This window comes from Phoenix dactylifera, chromosome 11, assembly GCF_009389715.1.
Source record: "Phoenix dactylifera cultivar Barhee BC4 chromosome 11, palm_55x_up_171113_PBpolish2nd_filt_p, whole genome shotgun sequence".
Lineage (NCBI taxonomy): Eukaryota > Viridiplantae > Streptophyta > Magnoliopsida > Arecales > Arecaceae > Phoenix > Phoenix dactylifera.
Genome location: NC_052402.1, coordinates 15445246 through 15466423, shown reverse-complemented (window position 1 = coordinate 15466423; position 21178 = coordinate 15445246). Strand labels below are relative to the sequence as shown.

The 21178-nt window shown below is 37.2% G+C and overlaps 1 protein-coding gene across 1 annotated transcript; it reads right to left on the bottom strand.

Moving 5' to 3' along the window:
* Window positions 1-106: 106 nt before the first annotated feature.
* LOC103709318 (nicotinamide adenine dinucleotide transporter 2, mitochondrial-like) lies at window positions 107-17587 on the bottom strand. Its single transcript, XM_039131742.1, is given in 11 exon segments — window positions 107-777; window positions 779-993; window positions 1387-1481; window positions 1576-1664; window positions 1785-1879; window positions 9929-10041; window positions 10211-10259; window positions 14139-14245; window positions 16898-16990; window positions 17115-17245; window positions 17380-17587. Coding segments are annotated over 10 exon segments (969 nt in total). The 5' UTR covers window positions 17188-17245; window positions 17380-17587; the 3' UTR covers window positions 107-737.
* Window positions 17588-21178: the final 3591 nt, after the last annotated feature.

The window sequence follows — 21178 nt, the reverse complement described above, 5'->3', positions numbered from 1 at the left end:
CCATGCAGAGGGAGAGGCAAACCATCACAACCATATAGGAATGGAACTTTTCATAGGATTTCATGGGTCTTAGTTACTAAGACCAACATACTGTGAAAGGTTAATGTCAAAATGAAGGTCAGCGCATGCTTCATCAAATTAGGTGATTGTCATTGTACAGCATGAAGCACAAAAATCCACAGCCAAAATACCTTCAAATATCTATATGCAACAAGCTTATCCTCTTTGACACACTAAAAGGAAAATTCCAATTAGGATTCAAGGTGAAGAGACTATTTTGCAAAGCTAAGGATCATCACCACCATCCCGCAATGACATCAGGGAGCTCTATTTCTTAGTTAATTTTCATTGGCTGCTGCTCCACTTGAAATATCAAGAACAGGTACATTCATGTTATTGTGAAAATATTAGCTTATAGGATCACTTTTCTGACAAAAACTTTAAAGAATTGGTGTCAAAATAATAAATTCTGAAAGTTGCAACATGCTTGGGTGGCCCTAGATGTACGAAACAATGAGATAATAGTTCTTTTTTTTTCAGGGGAAAATCAATATACTCTCGTGCTCTATTCTGTATACCTGCATATTCTGGTCAAATTGGAGGGAGAAGAATTAACACACAGTGTCCTGTATGACATGGTCTGGCAAGTAAGCATTTCATCTATTGGGTTTGACAAGACCAAACAGCTGCGTCCAAGCCTTTCTCCTCCATTATTGCTCTCTTTCTCACAATCAATGTTAGACTTCAGGTGGGTTTTGGAGTGGTTCAAGCTCAGGTTGGAAACACTCGATGCAAAAATCTTTGAATCATCTCGTAACTAGTGAAGGTGATGACTGCAGTTGGGGTAGTTCTTAGCAAATTTGTGCCACAGCCACGATAGAAGCCAGAGATGCCTTCCTTCTGAAAGACTTTCTTAGTGCAGTCCACTACACCTGTGTATTGGTTAGCAGTATCACGTGCCTGGCCTTGTTCTTGCAGCCTGGACCGTACTACCTGATGGAGACAACACGATAAATTTGAAGAAGATGATTGAATGACATATTATCATAATTTCTAACTGTCTCTCTCCAACAGGGTTTACAACTTGACAAAAATCTTTTATAGGAGGATGTTTAGTTCTCAATATCTTAGTTCAGAAGAAACTTTTTAAACCATCCATTTTATACGCACTTCCTGAATTGGCCTTGGATGGCAATCAGGCTACACACTTCCCCTCTTCCACCAGTTCCCAAGCTAGAAGCTACAGAACTTTAGTCATTCAGCCATGACCAATGAAAGGTGCTCTCAACTCAGAACTATTCTGCGCTGAGGAGACCGAACAAGCACATCTTAGTAGCAAGTTCTGCATGCAATCCTTAAGCATATACCAGAAGATGTCAGGCATACCTCGTGAGGATATGTCATTGTGGACGCGATTATTTTTGATAGTGAAGAAGCAATAGCAACGCTTCCAGGGCTGAGCTTGTCCACTGTGGTATTATCTGGGAAACCATAACAGCTCAGCAACCAAAAATAGAAAAAAAACAGGGTAAAGGTCTACACTCTAAAATTTTGGAATCCCAAAGATCTCACTACCCCTTCTGGCCAAGTAATACTTGATCTTTTCATATGCTGGAAATTGGATGGCAACATGACTAACCCCTGCCAAAGAAGGAAGGAGGCCACTGTGCACAACACAAAAAATAGCATGTAAAGGGCACAGAACTAGATAGTCAAAAATTGAACAAAATAATTTATATGATTGACACTCATGGATTTAATGAAATACAAAAAAATCAATTGACCTGTAAAATCCTTGGACACCCTCTTCATGCACAATCCTTCGAAAAGCAGATAACATGTTTCTGTAAGGCACCACTCCAGGCCTCATTCCTTGTGTCTGTCAGTGAAAGAAACAACATAAACCAGCTAACCATGCAGAAGAATTTTTCTACACTTCCAAAATATGATTTCAATTTATTTGCATTATATGTGAATGAGGAGGTACCTGCAAAAATGATGATGGCCATTAAAATGGGTCAATAAGCATGAAGATATAGTTATGAGGTAAATTAATCCAATAATTGACCAACAAGGTATATAAACAATAACCAACACGCCACACAGCACATAAAAAATAATCAAATTACCTACTCCATTATGTCTAATTATAGGGTTTCTCCAAAAGGACAAGTACCTCACAATTTCCTGTTATAACTAAATCCGAGTCTGCTTTTGTTCAACACTTCCTAATACATCAATTCAAAATTTCCAACTTAGCTAATGGAGAAGGGGAATATATACCCTCCGTAGATGATTGGAATCTTTTAATTCCTCGAGAGATCTAACATCACTCTCATAAAACTCCTTGACAAATATCCATATTTTAATTCTAAAAGATGACCTAGAAGTTAGAACAACCCTGCATCATTCTAAAGTCCAAAATATAAAATTATATTATCAACATAGACTGTCATAAATAAGATAGAGGCCTCTTGATTTAACCTTCAAGCAGTGTTGCATGGAATTGGATATGGGAATCAGATTTGGACATAGATCCAAGTGCTTGACCCGGCAAGAGGGAAAAGAGAGATAAGAGGATACTTAAGATTGTATAAATTTACCAAAATTATATATTCAAATCTTTAAACATCAACTATTTAAACATTAAAAAGAGAATGTTAAAAAATATTGTTTGTTAAGATCTTTCAACATATATGTTTCTCATTCAAACCTACCAATTAACTTAAGGATATTAGTAGAATAATATTTTGCAAAGTTGTTTTAATGCCTACGTCTTTAACAAATCTCGAAAAAGAGCAAACACTCACTCCTAGTATCAAATTAAAGGATCAAACTAATTGACGGAACTCGGAAGAGTTCGACTCACTTATTGCTGGAAGAGTTCATCTGTCTTCCAATCTTAAAGTGGCTACCAAAGAACTGCATAAGTATCCGATACATATCCGACTTAGATACATATCTCGTACAAATTTTTAGAGTTGGACGCAAGTGTCCAGGTAACAATGCCTCCAAGCAAACTATGTATGGACTTTCTAACTTAATTAATTCGGTAGCAATTCTTAACACCTATAAATCAAGACTAATCAATAAAAACAACTGATAAGTGGCATATGAAGTACATATGCCTTCCAATTAGACTGTATTCTAAGAAACACAATGATGCTTTATATTGGGCCCTCAACTAGATCCTACATCAATCGCTTCTATCACATGAGAATCCTTGGGCACATATTTATCTAAAAGTGAACTTACCAGGATTTTAGATCTTTGGTCGCAGAAATTTAGTTTTGTTTTCAGTTTTGGCTTTTTTATTTGTTGTCTTAGTGCTTTTTTACTTGTATGGTTGACATTAGATGATTTGGTCTTATAATCTGAAGGATTTAGGTCATTACATGATGTGGATACTTAAAACTGCCTCATCAGCAACATAGAGACACTCCAACCTCTTAGGCACCTTTATGTCCCACCCAACCCGTCCTCTCTCGACAGATCTTCCTATGACCAGCCAAATAAGAAAAGACAATTTGAGAGTTCTTTTTTTGTTTGGTTAGGGTTTTTATGATTCCATAGAAAGTGAAAGGAAAGAGATTTAGAGAGCAATGTTCTTCAAGAAATTTCAAAAACAATGATGAGATATAGGTCAAAATTTTCTCAAAGAGGCTTATTTTTATTCTCCAATGGGTAGCAATTCTGAAAGAAAATAACAAATAGGCAAGTGGTTCAAGATAATCATATCTAAATCACTTTCTCTGCAATTTACTTAGTTCAATGAAACCTGAGAAAACCCTCGGGTTTCTTTCATTTTCTCACTGGTTTACTTTCTTTTCTTTCATTTTTCTCAACAGCTAACTAGAGTCTTTGGTTTTGATCATGGTTATAACTAGAAGTCTTATGGTTGCATGAACAGATTTTGCAAGATTAAGATCAGTAAAAATTTTTCTATTCTCCTATGAAGCCACTATTGCCCTTTTTCCTTCACTTTCCTCTTAAAGGCTATTTGTTTGGAAAAGAGGACCTGGAGTAGGACCCTATTTAAGCCACATAAATATTGACAGAATTGGAAAAACACCTATGATAACTATTCCAATCAAACCTCCCTATTCTTGGGATAGCTATTTAAAATAGGAATCGGAGTAGGGCTATTCTAGGATTATTTTTTCCCCTCATTTTTCATTGGACACTTTGATTATATTTCTCTCCCTTCCACCAATTAGCCTCCTCACCTAATCATGGTACGAAGCCATCCTGGCCTAGTGTTGAGGAGGGTCCTTTGCGGCTGAGAAGTTCCTTCCCTTAACACCCACAACCGCCGATTGCCGGCTTATGCCCTCACCCATCAGTCGGTGGTCTTATAGGGTTGCAACATCCAATATTCCTCATGATATCCACTTCTTTCTAGGCACTCTGCTTCATGTTAGCATCAATCTTCATCTCACCATAGCACCAGCAATTCTGTTGGGTTTAACTTAGCATGTGGAGAAGGAGAAAGTGGTGGTCATTGTTATGCTTATGGTTTTAGTACTGGACCATACTAGTCTATATAGTCTATATAGCAGAACGAAATTGATACTTCGTACGCCCCCCATATCGAGCATCAATATCAAGACTTGGACCAGATCGAAAATGGACTGTACCAGAATTGTACCATTGGGTACTGATACGAGTAGCAGAATCGGTATTTAAAACCTTAGTTATGCTTGCATGGAGGGGCTCGTGTCAAGTCAATGGGCACGCCTATGGGGTTTAGTGTTGGAGCATTGTAAGTGGAGAAGGCTAGGTGCGCTTTGGTGGGCTCTATTGGTGAAGGAAATATAGTAGTAACACTTTGATAGCCTCTATTAATAGAGAAGGGGAGGTTGGCAGCATTGCCATATTGTGAGCTCTATGGGTGATCCTGTAAATGTGCTTGTGCCATGTTTGTGACTGTCATTGTGATCCTAGTGACTCTCATCATCTTATTACTTCATGTATAAGTTGCAACTTCGTAGGCATAACCATGGTAGGAAATTGATGCATAATCAAAAGGAAGGCACAATGACAGGTATTGGAATTCTGATGGACAATAACTACGAAGGCTTAATACTTTGCAACTATCAATTCATGTGGTAAACAATTCTTGAACACCAAACAAGTGATGTTACATGCATCTCAAATGACCCAATAGGACTAAGGTTCTAACTTCTACGTGCACATTTCAGCCTACATTTTTAGCGTTATATCCAACTACCTACACCAACCATGCAAAAGATATACATAGAACTTCTTAATGAATTTGAACAGGTTGATTGTGTTAAAACTCTAATTGTAAGTTGAATTAGGAAAATTTCACAATTATCTAAGCCAATTTTTAGAGTTGTCTGACTATCACAAGCATTACAACCATATTGTTCCTTCTCCTTGAGGAAGACTGTCCGAGCTTAATCCTCTTTTCTCTTTCGCTATTCCTTCTTAATTCCATTTTGTTAACCTCTTCATTTTCCTTCTTTAGATTCAGGTAGAAAATCAGATCAAATATAAACTTTCTAATTTCAATCCAAATTAAGTGGTGTCATGCTCTAAAGCTACCATTCCTCACACGCACTGGCAAAGGCAACAGATATAAAAGGATTCCTTAGGACTAGTTAAATGGGTTTTTTTTATTTGGTCTAGCCACATAGAAGACAAGTTAAACCCAAGTATTAAGATTTGGTTTTGATCAAGGCAGAGCCTAATTAACAACAAGCTCTTGGGTTTTGTTGGCAGAAATTGACCAGTTTCAGACAAATTTGGCCAAAAATGATAATAAACGATTATAAATGTTAAATTTGTTAATTATTTGGCCTTTTAGTGTCATTAAGGTAATTTCTTTATTTCTTTAAGCATGTTCCTTAGTATAATGGGACATCTTTAGAAATGATTTACATTCAAATAGTGCATTCCACAATGTGAACTCCTAGTTTTGGAAATTTTACGCCCCATTTAGTATTTATCAAAAATTATTCCTAAGTTTATTTAAGAAGATAGACAAATATAAGTAGTTGAAGCAGAAGAGGTGATGTGTTCTAATTTCCAATTAATCAAAAATATTGGTGAGCAAAATGAAAAGATGAGAAAACCATAATTTCTAAATATAGGTAACCAACTCAGAATTTTTAAGTATGAGACTAATATCAGTCATCCTTTAATTCACGATTCAAGCTATCAATCAACTAAGAGGGTCTGTGCCTCCTGATTATTGATAAAACTAGCCTTCTGGAAGCAATTAGGGTCAAACATATATTTTTGCAATTTTTATGTAAATGGCAAGGAATTGGGAATTCAATTTCAAGAAATTTATAAGAAAGTAAACTAGTTTTAATTGTAAGAGACTGTTGGTGGTTTTTGAGAGATTTTTTGAGGAAAGAAGAGAAAAGAGTACATTTGAACCACCCAACCCACAAAGGAGTGAATTTATTAGATTCAGCTGGGATTTGAGAGATCTGAGCTCAAATCTTATATTGTCATTTCATTTTGAGGTCATATTCTTAACCAGTTTTATGCTCATAGGACTTAATACTTACATGGGTAAATTATTAGGTTTTCATCAAACAATTGAATAACATACTACAGTGATGCATAACAATGATTCTTTAACACTTTTCTTATTGTAATATAATTTAATATTTTTAGTAATTTCAGACTGTTAACCTAAAAACACCAGAACCATACATATGACGATTCCATGTAGCATAAAATACTCTAGGACATTGTGATATATGTTTCTTTGGTTTCCTTTATCCTCTAATTTTTCTTACTTATTTCTGATTTTTAAGCAACATTTACTGAAATTGGAATTCGATAGGTTTGATTGATGCAACCAAAACCAAGATTCTGAACCTTGGCTAAATATGACATACAATCCGCATTTTGTTGGCATCAAGATATGCCCTTGATTATGCATCAAGAATTACTCATCTCAACTTGATGCTCTATACATCCACAATATATAATAGCATTTAGATCAAACACTCCAGGGAAAAGAGTGCAGAACCAAGGTGTAAGAAACCACGTATGTATTGCTTGTTCAAAATGCAAATCTGGAGAAGTGAACAACTATGATGGCCAGTCTCATAATTATCCTCTCCCTTTCTATGACTCCATCTTTAGGAGGTGCACTTGTCTCTTGATCTCCCTTATCCCTTATATCAGGAACTTAACAAAGTCAGGCGTATTTATTATATATAAGAGTAGCTCTAAAGGTCAGAAAAGCGAAGGGCCATGCAATATTCAGTCTCCTCCCCCCATCCCAAAGAGATTTTTTCCCTTTATCATGGATAACATCACACAGAAGGTTGTGAAAAAGCATAGGCAGACCCTCTCTAAGGTCTAGATAGGTGCCTAGGGAGACAAAGCCTCCAAGGCTTCAATTAATGCACACCTATGTTTTTAGTACATTTCCCACGTGCACACATTTTTGGTACATTAAACCTATTTTTCAAATTTTAAAAAAGTCCAAATAGGTGCTACACTACCAGCAGCTTGCTGGTTGCAGGGCCACAACGAGCAACCTGACATGCCCAGCAGCACCAGCACATCAAGCAAGAAAAAAAGGAAATAGAGAGAGAGAGTCAAAGAAAGGGGAGAACAGTTGATTCCATCGGCAACAGGAGCAGAAGGAGAAGAAAAGGGGAGAAGACAACCCTGGAGTTAAGAGGAGAAGAAAAAGAAAAAGAAAAGAAAACTCAAAAAACTGTCTGGGTTGTTCGGTAGGATAAGAAACCAAAAGTCCCAAAAGAGGAGCAAAAATCGCTTACGATTAAGTAGGCTGTGGCCTACGCAGTCTGGCATGACTAGGCACCTACATGAATGCTTTTAACAACACTGATCCCACATCACGTGGCCAGCCTAAAGGATTTAGCAACAAAATCTGGTAGATGACCGACCTTTCTCACCAACCCTCCTGAACATGTTGCCTTACATAAAAGAGGTAAAAACAACAAAATGGAATTTCTGTACATTCTACTTACACAGCTAGAGTAGATTTTTTCATTATTCATCATGTAATTTGAATAAGCATCAAGGGGCAGTATGTTAGTATAACTACTTTATAGCAGTAAGGCGCATGCATGTTTTGGTTAGGGTACAAAATAATTATCCACTCAAGATGAAAGAGCATAATAAAACAATTGAATTTGCAGCTTTGATAATTCAAAGCACTATTTCTTTTCTAGAAAAGAATAAAAAAGTTCTTCCATGGACATACATTGTCTTGATGAAAGCTGATCAAAAGATATATTTTCTTAGCTTTGTCTTTCAGGTCTTCCTAGTCACAGAGAATCAAAGTAATCTAGGGACTGGATAGGACCAAAAAGAACTCTATCATTAGTACATACTTTAACACTCCCATTATGTCTTGAGGTACTAGAGGAGTTCAAAATTAATCATCCATACTATTATAAACATCATCAAGAACTATGCTTACCCTTTATCATTAGCAACATGAAACTTATAAATGCTAAACAACAAACCATAAAACATTACAAAATATGGGAATAAAGACAAATACCAAAAATTATATAAACTGCAAGATCAGCACCTTTCATATAAAATATTTTTTTCCATCAGCTAAGTTTGTCTCATCGCCTCAGTCCTCGCAAGCTTAGTGCCATAAAAGGCTTAAAGAAACAAATGAAATTTGTAAATTCCTTACTGTCAGAAGATCTCTGGCAGCTAGTTTTGTTTCATCTCTCCTTCATAAGTTTAGTACCTACGCAAGTTCAATAGCAGGGCTTCTAAAGCCTCTTTCTTTTTCCAACTACAACCAAAGACCCATAGATAATCCTAATAATATGCATTTTCTTGGAATCGTTGAATCTTCATGTTGGTCACAAGCACAAAAAGATGACATAAGTTCTACATTAATCATGAAAACTAATTAATGAAATTGAAGTTCTAATATGTGCAAATATAAAATAAACCAGAAAAGAAAAATCAATAAATTAGTCATCTCAACAATATACACAACTATAAGAAGAGCAGGTCATACTCTTTACAAAGAAACTAATGAGCATATATACATATAAAGAACTTCTGGTGGTGCTACCACTTTCAAAGATCCAGGGAAAACTCATCAAGAAAACCTCAGAAAGAAACATATTGCATGTTAATTTTCCATAGTCAAGTGCTGGCATACTGGCATGTTGCAAAATCACTTACTGGTAACTGAAAAAAAAGTGTTTATATATATGAGGAGGGAGAGGGAGAGGGAGAGGGAGAGGGAGAGGGAGAGAGGGAGGGAGGGAGGGAGAGAGTATGAACAGGATACAGGTCCAGGTAGGTCGAAGTCTAGGTTAGGTTGCTTGGTGAGGTTTATCTCGAATTGGCTTTGGGGTTTTGGACCTGTTATTGATTAATTTCCTCATTGGGTTCAAGGCAACTGAAAGTCCAATTGGGGCTAGTTTCAAAATTCTGAGACTTGATCAGTCCTCTTTTCAAAGCTCGTGACTTGATAGTTCAGGTACCAGGTCTAGGTTGAGGTCAAGACGTAGACAATGATAAACCATATGCACCCCGAGGTGGAAAAATAAGGCCTGGGCCTGAAGTGTCATCTTTACTAACTAAAGAAAGTGGAAGCTTGGCTTTCCTATCCCTGTGGTATTATTCCTCACACAAGTTAGAAGGGACAACAAGAAGAGGCTGGGAGAGAGAGCTTTATTAGCTTCTCTGAAAATGACCTTCTAGCCTCTAGTTAAACAAAAAGACCTCTAGTATGGCATTACCGAACACACACTTCTGCAAAAAGAATATATAAAGAACATGAAGAACTTACTTTATCCAATATCAAACACACATATCACAAACCTAGTCTTGCATGCATGCATGTGCATAAGTGTGGGGGGTTAGTGGGTGGGTCTGGGTGTGTGAATGTGTATATGTGATACGACATGGCTGTTATCATAAAACATACCTGAAGTCTGGTTTTAACAACCCACAATGGATTGGTTGCAACAGCTGTTGCAGCCCCAGCACCTGAGGCAGCTATAATGTTTGCACGAATTGAGAGCTGATTATTTCCATCTTCTGCACATGTGAAAAATGTGAAAAGTTGAGATTAGATCATTTCCGAAATTATCTACGAAATGTAAGTTTTTAAAACTATATTATCTGAAGGAGCACATTATATATGTTTCCAAACTCATGGAAAAAAATAAAAAATTTAATTCTTAAGGTGAATTTAAAGAAAACAAACCATGTGAATGAAGTAGGCCTTTCAGCTGATTATAAACAGTGAAATATACCTGGAAACGAAACAAAAATGTCAGCAAGGTTAACCAGATGTAATTACAGGGATCAAGATTCTTAAACTTCAACAGAACATGATATTCTGAGTGAAAGTAATCCAAATAGTCTATGCATGTCATTTAAGCATACTTCTCTCAATAACCTGACCTTGATTGTAACTATGCCTATGTTTATATGAAAGTTTAATATGAGAGTATCACCAAACATTGCTTGACTAGCTCACAATGTGCGCATTTGTGCCACTAACCCTTTCTGATCATGTAATTAGACAGTCAAAAAAGCAAACGGTAACGACTCTAATCAAATTGAGTCAATTCCAAAAAAATTAGAACAAGCCTGTCAGCTATGAAAGTCCCATCTGGATGAACCAATGAAGGCAAGCAGATGATGATCAGATAATGATATGGTACTACCTAAGAGCCCAGTTGTCATGATGAAAGGAAAATTAATTCCATCAGGTTATTGATGAATTGCTGGTTCCAAGAAAGAGCATTTAACACCAAACCAAGAGGTTCAGAAGTAGTTCATAGCCAAGCCACTATACATACTATAGTCTGGATATGTGTCAGCTTATTATTGATATTAGAAGATGTCGACACTTGGCACTTAGAAGAAGCAAAGGCAAATGGTCCAAATTCGATACAGGATCTATTAGAGATTGCCCAAGGGCGTAGAAGGATATTGGTAAGGGTTAGGACTTATTAGATTGTTTTCTTTCCTGAACCTGGGTCTAGAACTGCATCAATCAATAGTTAAGGACAAGTAAAAGGCCCAGAAAATCCATCCTCGCACCAATCAGGTTGTTGTTCAACAATGGTCATATTAAAGCGTGAACAATGCAATTATAGCATGATCGTAGACACCAAATTTGATTGGATAAAAATCAAAGTTTATAGTCTTGGTACTGGATTCCGTACTAGCATCCAACTAGCACACCCTGTATCAAGTGTGGGCATGGTACATCCCTCGGTACCAACGCTTGGTACAGCGCATATACCGAGTCTTGGTATCCTATTGGTACATTACGGTGCCCCATACTAGGCAGTATTGTCTGGTAAAGCATATCATGATAAAAATTAACATAATTCCATGGGCTATGGCTCAAAAGAAGCCAGGCAAATCATTCCAACTTGTTAGGCTGATAGCTGGGTATTTTCATCATAGTTGTATATGTAGATGACACGATGATCATTATTTATAAAAATGAAGTGCTTATAAAAGTTAAGGAACATCTTCGAAAGAATTTTTTATCCATGATTTGGAACCCCCAAAGTAATTTCTTGGCATTGAAAGGATGGCATAAGTTTTTCAAAAAGAGACGGGTCCAGAAGCTTTTCTCTTCAACTAGTATGAACCAGACACAACATTTGCTACAATCCTAGTCCACCACTTTATGCATTTGCCCTAAATTTTACATTGAAAAATTGCTGTTCATTTATTGGGGAAGCAAACAAAAGATGCAACTTACAAACCCACAAACAATTTGTAAAAGTTGGAAGAACTTTGGAGGTCAACCTAAAGATAAAATACCCTTATTGGAAGAAATTTGGTTACTTGGAAAAATAAAAATCAAGAAGTCATGGATTGGTTCAGTATAAAAGTAAGCATAGAGCAGTATGCAGGCCATGGGTTTTGCTGTCAGTGGCCCAAGGAAGATGTACTACAATAAACAAGAAACAAAATTATGAATAACCCTATTTCCACAACTTAGCGAAATAATAAGTACTTGATTGTCATTTTATTAGAGAGAAGGTAAAAAATAAGTAGCCATCACATGTCTTAAAATTGGAAGTCTTCTAAATCAAAGTATGCCATACCGTATTGGGCTGAATGGTACAGGGTGTACCGTACCTACCGATTCAGCACCAGTACATAGTATAGAAGGCGTACCGACACTCGGTATGCCAATTTGGCCCTTGTATCAGGCATACTGACATAGTAGCGGGATGGCACCGATACCGACATAACGTACCTTGTTCTAGATATTCTTAAAAAGTCTCATGGACATCCAAAATATGTGTTCCAAGCCAAGGGATGGAAGGTATCCATGCTCTAGTATAAGAAAGGGCATTAAAGAATTAACAAGAAATCATCTATAATATCTCAAGTTGAAGGTTCTTAGCTCATACATGGTTGTCTAAGATATTGTTCGCCGAACCAGCTCGAATCGGACGATACGGGGTGAACTGGACGGTATGGAGCATATCGTACAGTATCGGTTTGCGTGGCGTATTGACACTTGGTATGCCAAAAAGATCTCATATTGTACTGTACCGACACAGTGCTAGTGTAGCACGGGTAGGAAGTCCGGTACCGAAACGGTGAATCTTACGTTAAACCATCATACAAGGTTCGCCGCCTCGGTACTGGACCCCTTACCGGGCCACACTATCATAGTGTCGGTACAGTACGGTACAGAATTTTTTGTCCGTACCAGATACTAGTATCGATTGACACGGTACGGAATGCTCCGTACCAGCCTGAATACGGTACAAAATTTTTTTGCCCATACCGGATACCGGTACCGCACTGATATGGTACAGAATGCCCGTACTGCCCGGTTCGGGCCAGTACGGCATACCATGCCTTCATGTTATGGACCCAATATATAAGCTAATAAACTTGTTAAAACATATATGCCACACTCTTCTATTATTAGGAGCATATTTGTAATCCATAGTAGGTGAACATCCTCATATTTCACAAAGAGAGACAAAGAATGGAAGGACCATAATTTTGACTAGGGGTGGAAATACTTAACCGTTTATCCCGTTTAACTTGTTTCAACTTATTGTAGACTAGTTTAGATTACCTATTTAATAAAATGAACAAGTTCGGGTATGGATTTTTGACCCGTTTAATAAACAAGTTGGATTTTGGTTGATAAATTTTTGGTCTATCCTGTATCCAACCCAACCTGATTGCCACCACTAATTTTGACCATGCATCTTCTCTCCCTTCTTTATCTCTTTCCTCTCCTCTTCTCATCTTCCCTCCATATTCTGTTTCTTTTCATTTTCTCCTCTATACCTATCCAAGCTATTAGAAATTTATATCAGATCAGTTGCCAAGATCATTGAAGTGAACCTTGAATTTGAATATCTTGTGACTAGAACATCTCATAATATGAGCTACAGCTGATCTCATCAGTTGCCTTTTTCCATTACAGATATCCAATCCTTGTACATATAATCCATATGGTTCCCTCTATAACCCACTCATTCTGTTTCTCAGAAAACAATCAATTTTGTTAAAATCATCATATATGAAAAAAAATACATATAAGTAATATATCCATCTCACTTTCTCATCTTTAAAGTCAACAACCTTATATACTGTATCGAAGTACACAGATTTTAAAAGGTCGCAACTTCTTGCCTCTTGAAGCCAAATATTAATTCACCTTAAACTTGTCATTTCTGAATCCTGTTTTCATGGTGGCAATATAGAGAACTTCTCGCTAATAGTCACAGCCAAAATTAAGACAATCACATTACATTTTATTATTAGGTTCAAATCAAGTTGCAAATGTGGTTCTACCCCAACAGGAGTACCAAATTTAAATATTTCTTCCATGGAAGCAAAAAGGCTAAATGTCTGTTAGTCTCTTGATATTTATTTAAACATAAAACTCTGATTTTTGTAGCCATACCAACCATATTTATTTGTCATTAGATCATTTAGAATCAACAAGTGATAATTTGTTGATTTGGATTATATAATTTAGTTCCGGCAAACAAGGGTAAATCTGTAATCTTTATTTTTGATAAATATGGCTTGTACTTTAGATCCAAGAATTAATAAAACAAACAAAAAGAAAGAAAATTAATTGCAGATTATTAAGCCTCATAGGGTACTTGAAAAGATATACTCACTGCCCAGTTTGGAAGTAGTGCAGTAATTGTTGGAGAGAGACCACGATACAATCCTTTGATGCCTTCATTTTTTATTATCTGTTCTAGGCTTGAAATGATAACACTACCTAATTCATTTGAAAAAAAAAAGAGAAAATATTTTAACATTTGAAAGATCACAAAAAACAAAGAGATAATCACTGAATCAATACGTGATACATGGGTCTCACCAATTCCATATGCATCCATGTGAACATCAACAGCTGACAATCCAAAAAATGCATAATGTATAATATGATGATGTAGCCTGATTTCTTTTTATTCATTTAAATTCCTGCTGGCTGGTTTGTCGCTATTGTAATGAACTCAGATAGATGCATGAAGTAGCTCCACGGCTCTTCATATGCATGATTCTGTAAGCTAATGATCTATTGTGATCTTCCTTGATTTTTTTGATATTTGAATGTAAATATAAGAGATAGACAAGCCCCAAGGATGCATTAAATAACATGATTGAGAAAACAAAACATCTAATTATCGGAACAAGTGAGAATTCAAAATCAGCCAAAGCTCCAGAACGATGATCTGATTTTTTTTTTAAGATACAAGAATTTAGAAAGGCCTGAGAGTTACAAAATGTATCCCTCTTTTTGTTCCCACAATCTGGGCAACTTCTCAAGAACAAAAAGAGAATAAAGTATTATAGAAAAAATATGATAGCTCTTTGCTTTTTTCTTTTTATAGCTAAATATGTAATAAAACCTACAAAACAGGACTGCTTAGTTAACTAGGACACCTAGACTTTCTACCTAGGAAAGAAATAAGAAAAGAAGCAAATTAAATTAATTTCAAATATTTTAAAATAGCAAAATTCTTACTGCTATAGAGGTCGGAATAAAAAACCATTAGAATTCCTTCAAGAAACAATCTTGGTAAAGTTTAAAATTTCCCTAACTTAATCTATAACTAAAGTAGGACTAATAAATGCTTATATTTCCTAAAATATAAAGTGTGCCCGAATAACAGCCGTATAATTGAATCCAAAAGTTGAAAGAGAATATAAAATAACTAACCTATTCATCCCAGAACTAAAGAAATGAAAGATAACTGAAAATAAATAAATTAACAAAGCCTAAAATAAATCAAATTGTCTACAGTCTAGGAAAGATTCAGCTACCCTAGCTTGTAAGGGTTTTAAGAGGTAAACATGGATTCATATTTAGCTACCATTGAGATAGAACCATCACCTATTTCTTTTTTGTTTTTTGTTTTCTTCCACTTTTTGAGTATCATGCATATGCCAGTATGCAAGATGTGATTTTTGTGCTGCATCAAGCAGAGACATAGTTCAAATATTCTCTTGCTTTAAGCAATTGAACAGCAAAAAGGGATGCAACATCAAGTCAAGCATTAGTAGAAGAAGAGATAAGAATACATGTGAGGGTGATTATGACAAGGATAAACTATATTGCTTTCTAAATTTATATAATTGTTGAAGAATTTCTGATGAATGCCTCCCTATAAATCTATCATCATCCTACAGCAAAACACTGCTCCTATAACTATGATTCCTAGGTACTCCTACCGAAAATAGAGTAACACCTCAAAGTTCCATCCTTCCCAACAAGGCAACCTTTTCCTAAACATGTATAGAAGGATATAGAATGCATTCAATAGTCTTTTTTCCTCGTATGAAGACTAGTGGATCTAGCTTGTAAACCTACCAAGATCTATTCTAACAATTTTTCGGCTGTGCATATGTTGAGAAACACACTTCCTCAACTATAATACATTGCGCCAATTCCACTCTTTTTATATGTCTTTACCATATAGAAACCAACCAAATGCCTTAATAACCGCTAACCTACAAAAAACAATATAAAGGGATGAAGTTTGAAATACTTAATTGTAGTAAAAATATGGTGTTCTAGCCACTTTCTATGTTGGTCTCAATCTCATATATAATATTTTTTCAGCCGGCGTCAACTAAGCAAAGGGGGCAAGCAAACAACTTTGATGGATTTAATAGAAATGCTTCCCAATTTAGTGGAATATCATACAAATTTGACTGGATCATCATGCATTCTTCTTGAAAGAAATAATGTTAAGGCAAGTCCTGCTACCGCATTATCCATTTTACAATCAGCAGCAAGTGAAATGACTCCGCTGCATAGTATACCATGTATCATGGGGAATGCATCGAGCAGCGTTTATCAATAAGCTAACTCAGTGTACATCAGAATATCATTTAACGTAACACTTTTAATATATATATATATATATATATAGGCAATTGATTTGCAAGAGGGGATTTTTTTTTCTTGATTAGGAAGCACCTAAGTGAAATCTCAAAAGACATTAATTATTCGAAGAGTTTGAGAGTTGTTACCTAGAAAGCATGGATGCTTCGAACTACATGTCGTGTTAATATTTAATACCTGTTTGATACTAATACTTATATTGGATACTGGCTAGGGCACATGTCAGATACTCATTTAAAGCACCCTGTTCTCTAGAATAGGAAAACATGATGCTTTTAATTGCACCATGAGATTTTGGAAACTTTTGTTTGCATTCTACATCTCAGTGAATTTCCTTATGTCATCGAATCCCCTTTACACCCTCTAGAAGCTATATCTATTATATCAAATTTTTTTCCAACTTCGATTATGCCACAAGAATCCAATGAACATTCTAAATACACATCTCACTTCAAATTAGTAAAATTAAAGCCAGAGGGAGAGAAAAGGGTACAGAAATGAAGGAGCACGGGAGCATACGCTGAGCAGAAGAGGGCATTTTGGGCAACCCATGGACCTGAAACCTCGTCTTGATCACATCCAACGGGCAGACGAAGGTGGCTGCTATCGCCCCTGCAGCACCCCAACCAATTCAAGCATCAATCAGAACGAGTATATTTGTAGATATATAATTAAACAAGAAGGAGGCGAGAATCTAAGAGCACTAAAAACAAAGAGTAGAATTCGGACGACAAGCCTGCAGAGGCGCCGGCGAAAGCATTGAAGAGCAGATCCCAGGTGGCGGGCCTGCCATCGGATTCTCCCGGCATCGCCAGATCTCACGGGGCCGTACCGGTGGTCGCCATCGCACGGTCCAAGGGTTGAGCCCTAAATCAATACATAGAAAGAAAAGGGCCGGGGGGAACGAGTGAGAGAGGAGGAGAAGGAGAAGGAGAAGGAGGAAGAGGAGGAGGAGGAGGAGGAGAAGGGAAGGAATCTTAGGAATGTTGGGGAGTGAGAACTGTGCATGAAGAACAGGAGATCCCTGCACCAAGAAACGCTCTGGCCGAAATTCTTTTTGGGGAACGATGGGGACGAAACAGAGGAGAATCCCAAAGGTGGCCCGGCGTATTATTTACCGGGGAATTGAGAACCAATGTTTCACGCTCCAAGGAATAAATGCTTTTACCCATCCAACCAAAAAAAAGGCTAGAAAGCAAACCTATCAGATCATGGAGAGATTGAGAATCCAAGATAGAAAGTGACACATGCATCTAGTTTCCTAAAACCAAATCTATGTCAAGGTGTTGTTTTCATTTTCTTATATTTTTAAAAATTAAAGATAAAAATTATTTTTTTAATTTTGAAAAATAATAAATATATTTAGTATAATTTATTATTTTTAAAAAATAAACATAGCAATAAAATGATATTGGCAGGTCAAGCAGCAGCGGCAATAAAAGTAATAATAGTAGCAATGGCAATGATGATGGCAGTAATATGCACACCAATGATATGCAGAGGTGGAGGCGGTGGTGGAGATGCTAACAGCATGGTGGAATTAGAGTTGGGCACTGGGCCGGGCCGCCCACGGCCCGGCACGAAGCGGGCCGTGCCTGGCACGGCCCGCCCGCTACAGTGCAGGGCCGTGCCTGGCACGGCCCATTTGAGAGGGCCGTGCTGGGTCACAGGGTACTGGCCCGCGGGCCGAGCCCGGCACGGCCCGCTTCGGGCCTGGGCCGGCACGGCCCAGTCTAGGCCCGCGGGCCAAGCACGGCACGGCCCGCGGGCCAGCCCGGCACGGCCCATAAGGGCCTGGGCCGGGCTGGCCCGCGGGCCTGGCACGGTCCGGGCCTGGGCCCGGCCCGGCCCGATAAAAATTAATGCTTCATAAATTTTTTTAATAAATTAATAAATATTGAAAACTAAGGATTTATGAATATAAAGCCACCATTGGTGGGGGGTTTGGCATAGACCCCTACCAATTTATTAATATAAATCAAAATGGTACATGAAGGGAGGTTTGGACCTTGGTCTGACCTCCAGAATACAATAAGAAAGGGCCGAGATTTGGACCTTGGTCTGACCTCCAGAATATAATAAAAATGTACAATTATAAAAAATTAAGAAATCTTACTAATCATCAGTGATTCAGTGAATCAGTATTCACTCTTCAGTCTTCAGCCTTCAGTCTTCAGTAGTGTTTGTATCATCATTATCAGAGGATGTTGTATTATGTCCACCTTTATCTTGAAGTCTTGCCTCAGCATCCAACCAATCTTTGAAGCAGAGAAGCATCTCCACCGTTTCGCCCGTCATCCTACTTCTCTTTTCGTCAAGAACACGCCGATCTGCACTAAAAGCGGATTCCGATGCTACCGTGGACATCGGCACAGCTAAAATATCGCGTGCAATTGCAGACATAACAGGATATTGATTTCTAACACTCTTCCACCAAGATAATACATCTAGATTCTCTATTTGATTTTCATCATATGCAGAATGAAGATCATTTCGTAAATAAAATTCTAGTTCACTACTTAAAGATGAAGAAGATGAAGAGGAACTTGAAGCATGTGTGTGTCTTCTCTGTGCAATGAATGAAAAAATAGATGACGAACGAGAACTACTAGAAGAAGAAATAGAGGTTTGTATTTGTGTTCTAGATCCACGAATTTTTTCATCATATATAGCATAAATATCATAAAGAAGTTGTTTTACCTCATCTTTAGCAGATTCAGAATCTTGATTCATATTTTCAGAGTATGCATCAAGTAAAATTAGCACGCCATTTAATTTAACTCTAGGATCAAATACGGCAGCTAAGTTATGCATAGGACATATCTTGTCCCAATACTCATTCCATTTAGATTCCATTAGGTCAATAATAGGCATTAAAACATCATCATATCTATATTCTGCAAATTTTTGACTAATTATATATGCTTGTTGTAAAAATGAACATGAAGTTGGATAATAAATACCAGAAAGAACATTGGTAGCATTATAAAAACTAAGCAAAAAATCTTCCAAATTTTTTCCTTTATTCCAATCAGTTTCAGACAATGTAAAGCCTAATCCACGATCATTAATATATGCACTTAATAAGTTTTTATATGGGTATGCATCATGTATCATGCTATATGTGGAGTTCCAACGAGTAATTACATCAAGTTTAAATTTTTTAAAACGTTTACCATGATTTATGCATAATTCCTTAAATTCTTGAAGTCTTGATCTTGAAGCATGAATAAAAGAAACTGCATTTCTAATTTTTGAAATCACATCTTGAATCATGCCCATGCCAGCTTGAACAGAAAGATTTAAGATATGACATGCACATCTAATATGCAATAAATTTCCATCTAACATGGGATGCAATGAGTCTTTTAATAATGCAACAGCAGAATTATTATTAGATGCATTATCAAAAGTAATAGACATAATTTTATCATTAATATTATATGAACATGCAGTTTGATAAATGATATTTAAAATTTGTTGCCCAGAATGTGGAAAATCAAAAGCACGAAAAGCAAGAATACGTTTATTTAATTGCCAATCATTATCAATATAATGAGCAGTAATGGCAATAAAACAATTACTACCTACAGATGCTGACCAAATATCAGAAGTTAATGAAATTTTTACATTTAAAGTAGAAAGTGTTTCAATTAAATTTTGTTTCATTGCTAAAAAGTTAGTCATAGCTACTCTTCTAAATGTACGCCTACTAGTTCTTTTGTAAGCAGGTTGTAGGTTTAATTGAACATATTCTTCAAAATTAAAAGATTCACATAAACTAAAAGGTAATTCATCCTTAACTATCCATTTTACAAGTGCTTTTCTTTGATTTTCATGATTATATGCAAAATTACCTACAAGTAATCCCCCTTGTATATTAAGGGTACTTTGAGTTTGAGCATGAGAATCATGCATCCTATGACTCTCTTGATGTCGTTTTAAATGCCCTGTTCCCCCACTACTACTACAACTATAAAGTTTGGCACATTTTTTATATCTAGCTTTCCAGACTCCATCAACCATAACTCTATCAAATTCATTCCATACAGCACTAGTCCTCTTACGAGAAGAGGTTTGATCTTCACTCGGTTCACCAGTTCTAGAGGAACTAGGAACATGGGGTTGGGGATTAGTTTCTTCTCCCTCAAAAACAGGAGGAATGCCAAACTGACTTTCCTTAAAAGATAACATATCTATGATTAATTCAAAAAATAAAAACTAACCGCAAGGAGGAATTGAGTAGAGGGTCGGAGGGCAGAGGCAGAGCCGAGATTCCGAGCTTCCTCTTGTGCTCTCAACAGAAGCGACCTTCTCTTCTCAACAGGAACCTCCTCTTGTGTAGCACTTGAACAAACTAAAAATTAAATTGCTAGAAGAACACTTTAAAAGAGAGAAATAATAGCAGTAGAGAAGGAGAGAAAAGTTGGTTTGGTGTGGTGAGAATGAGAGAGGAATGGGCTATTTATAGAAGCCCAAAAATTTTTTTTCCCAAAATACCCCTCAATTCAGCCGTTATTAGACTGTTGGGAGGGGTAAAAGGGTCTTTTTCCCGAAAATAGCCGTTGGAAACGGCTATTTTCCTCCTCCCTCTCCAAACGGGCCGTGCCAGGCACGGCCCGTCTGGAGCCGTTGCGGGCCGTGCCTGGCACGGCCCGTTTGCGCCCGTTACGGGCCGTGCCTGGCACGGCCCGTGGCGTGCCGTGCCCGGCCTGGCCCGCCAATAGACGGGCCTGGGGCCGGGCCGGGCTGGCGTTCCGTGCTGGACGGGCCGTGCCCGGCACGGCCCGTTTATTCTTT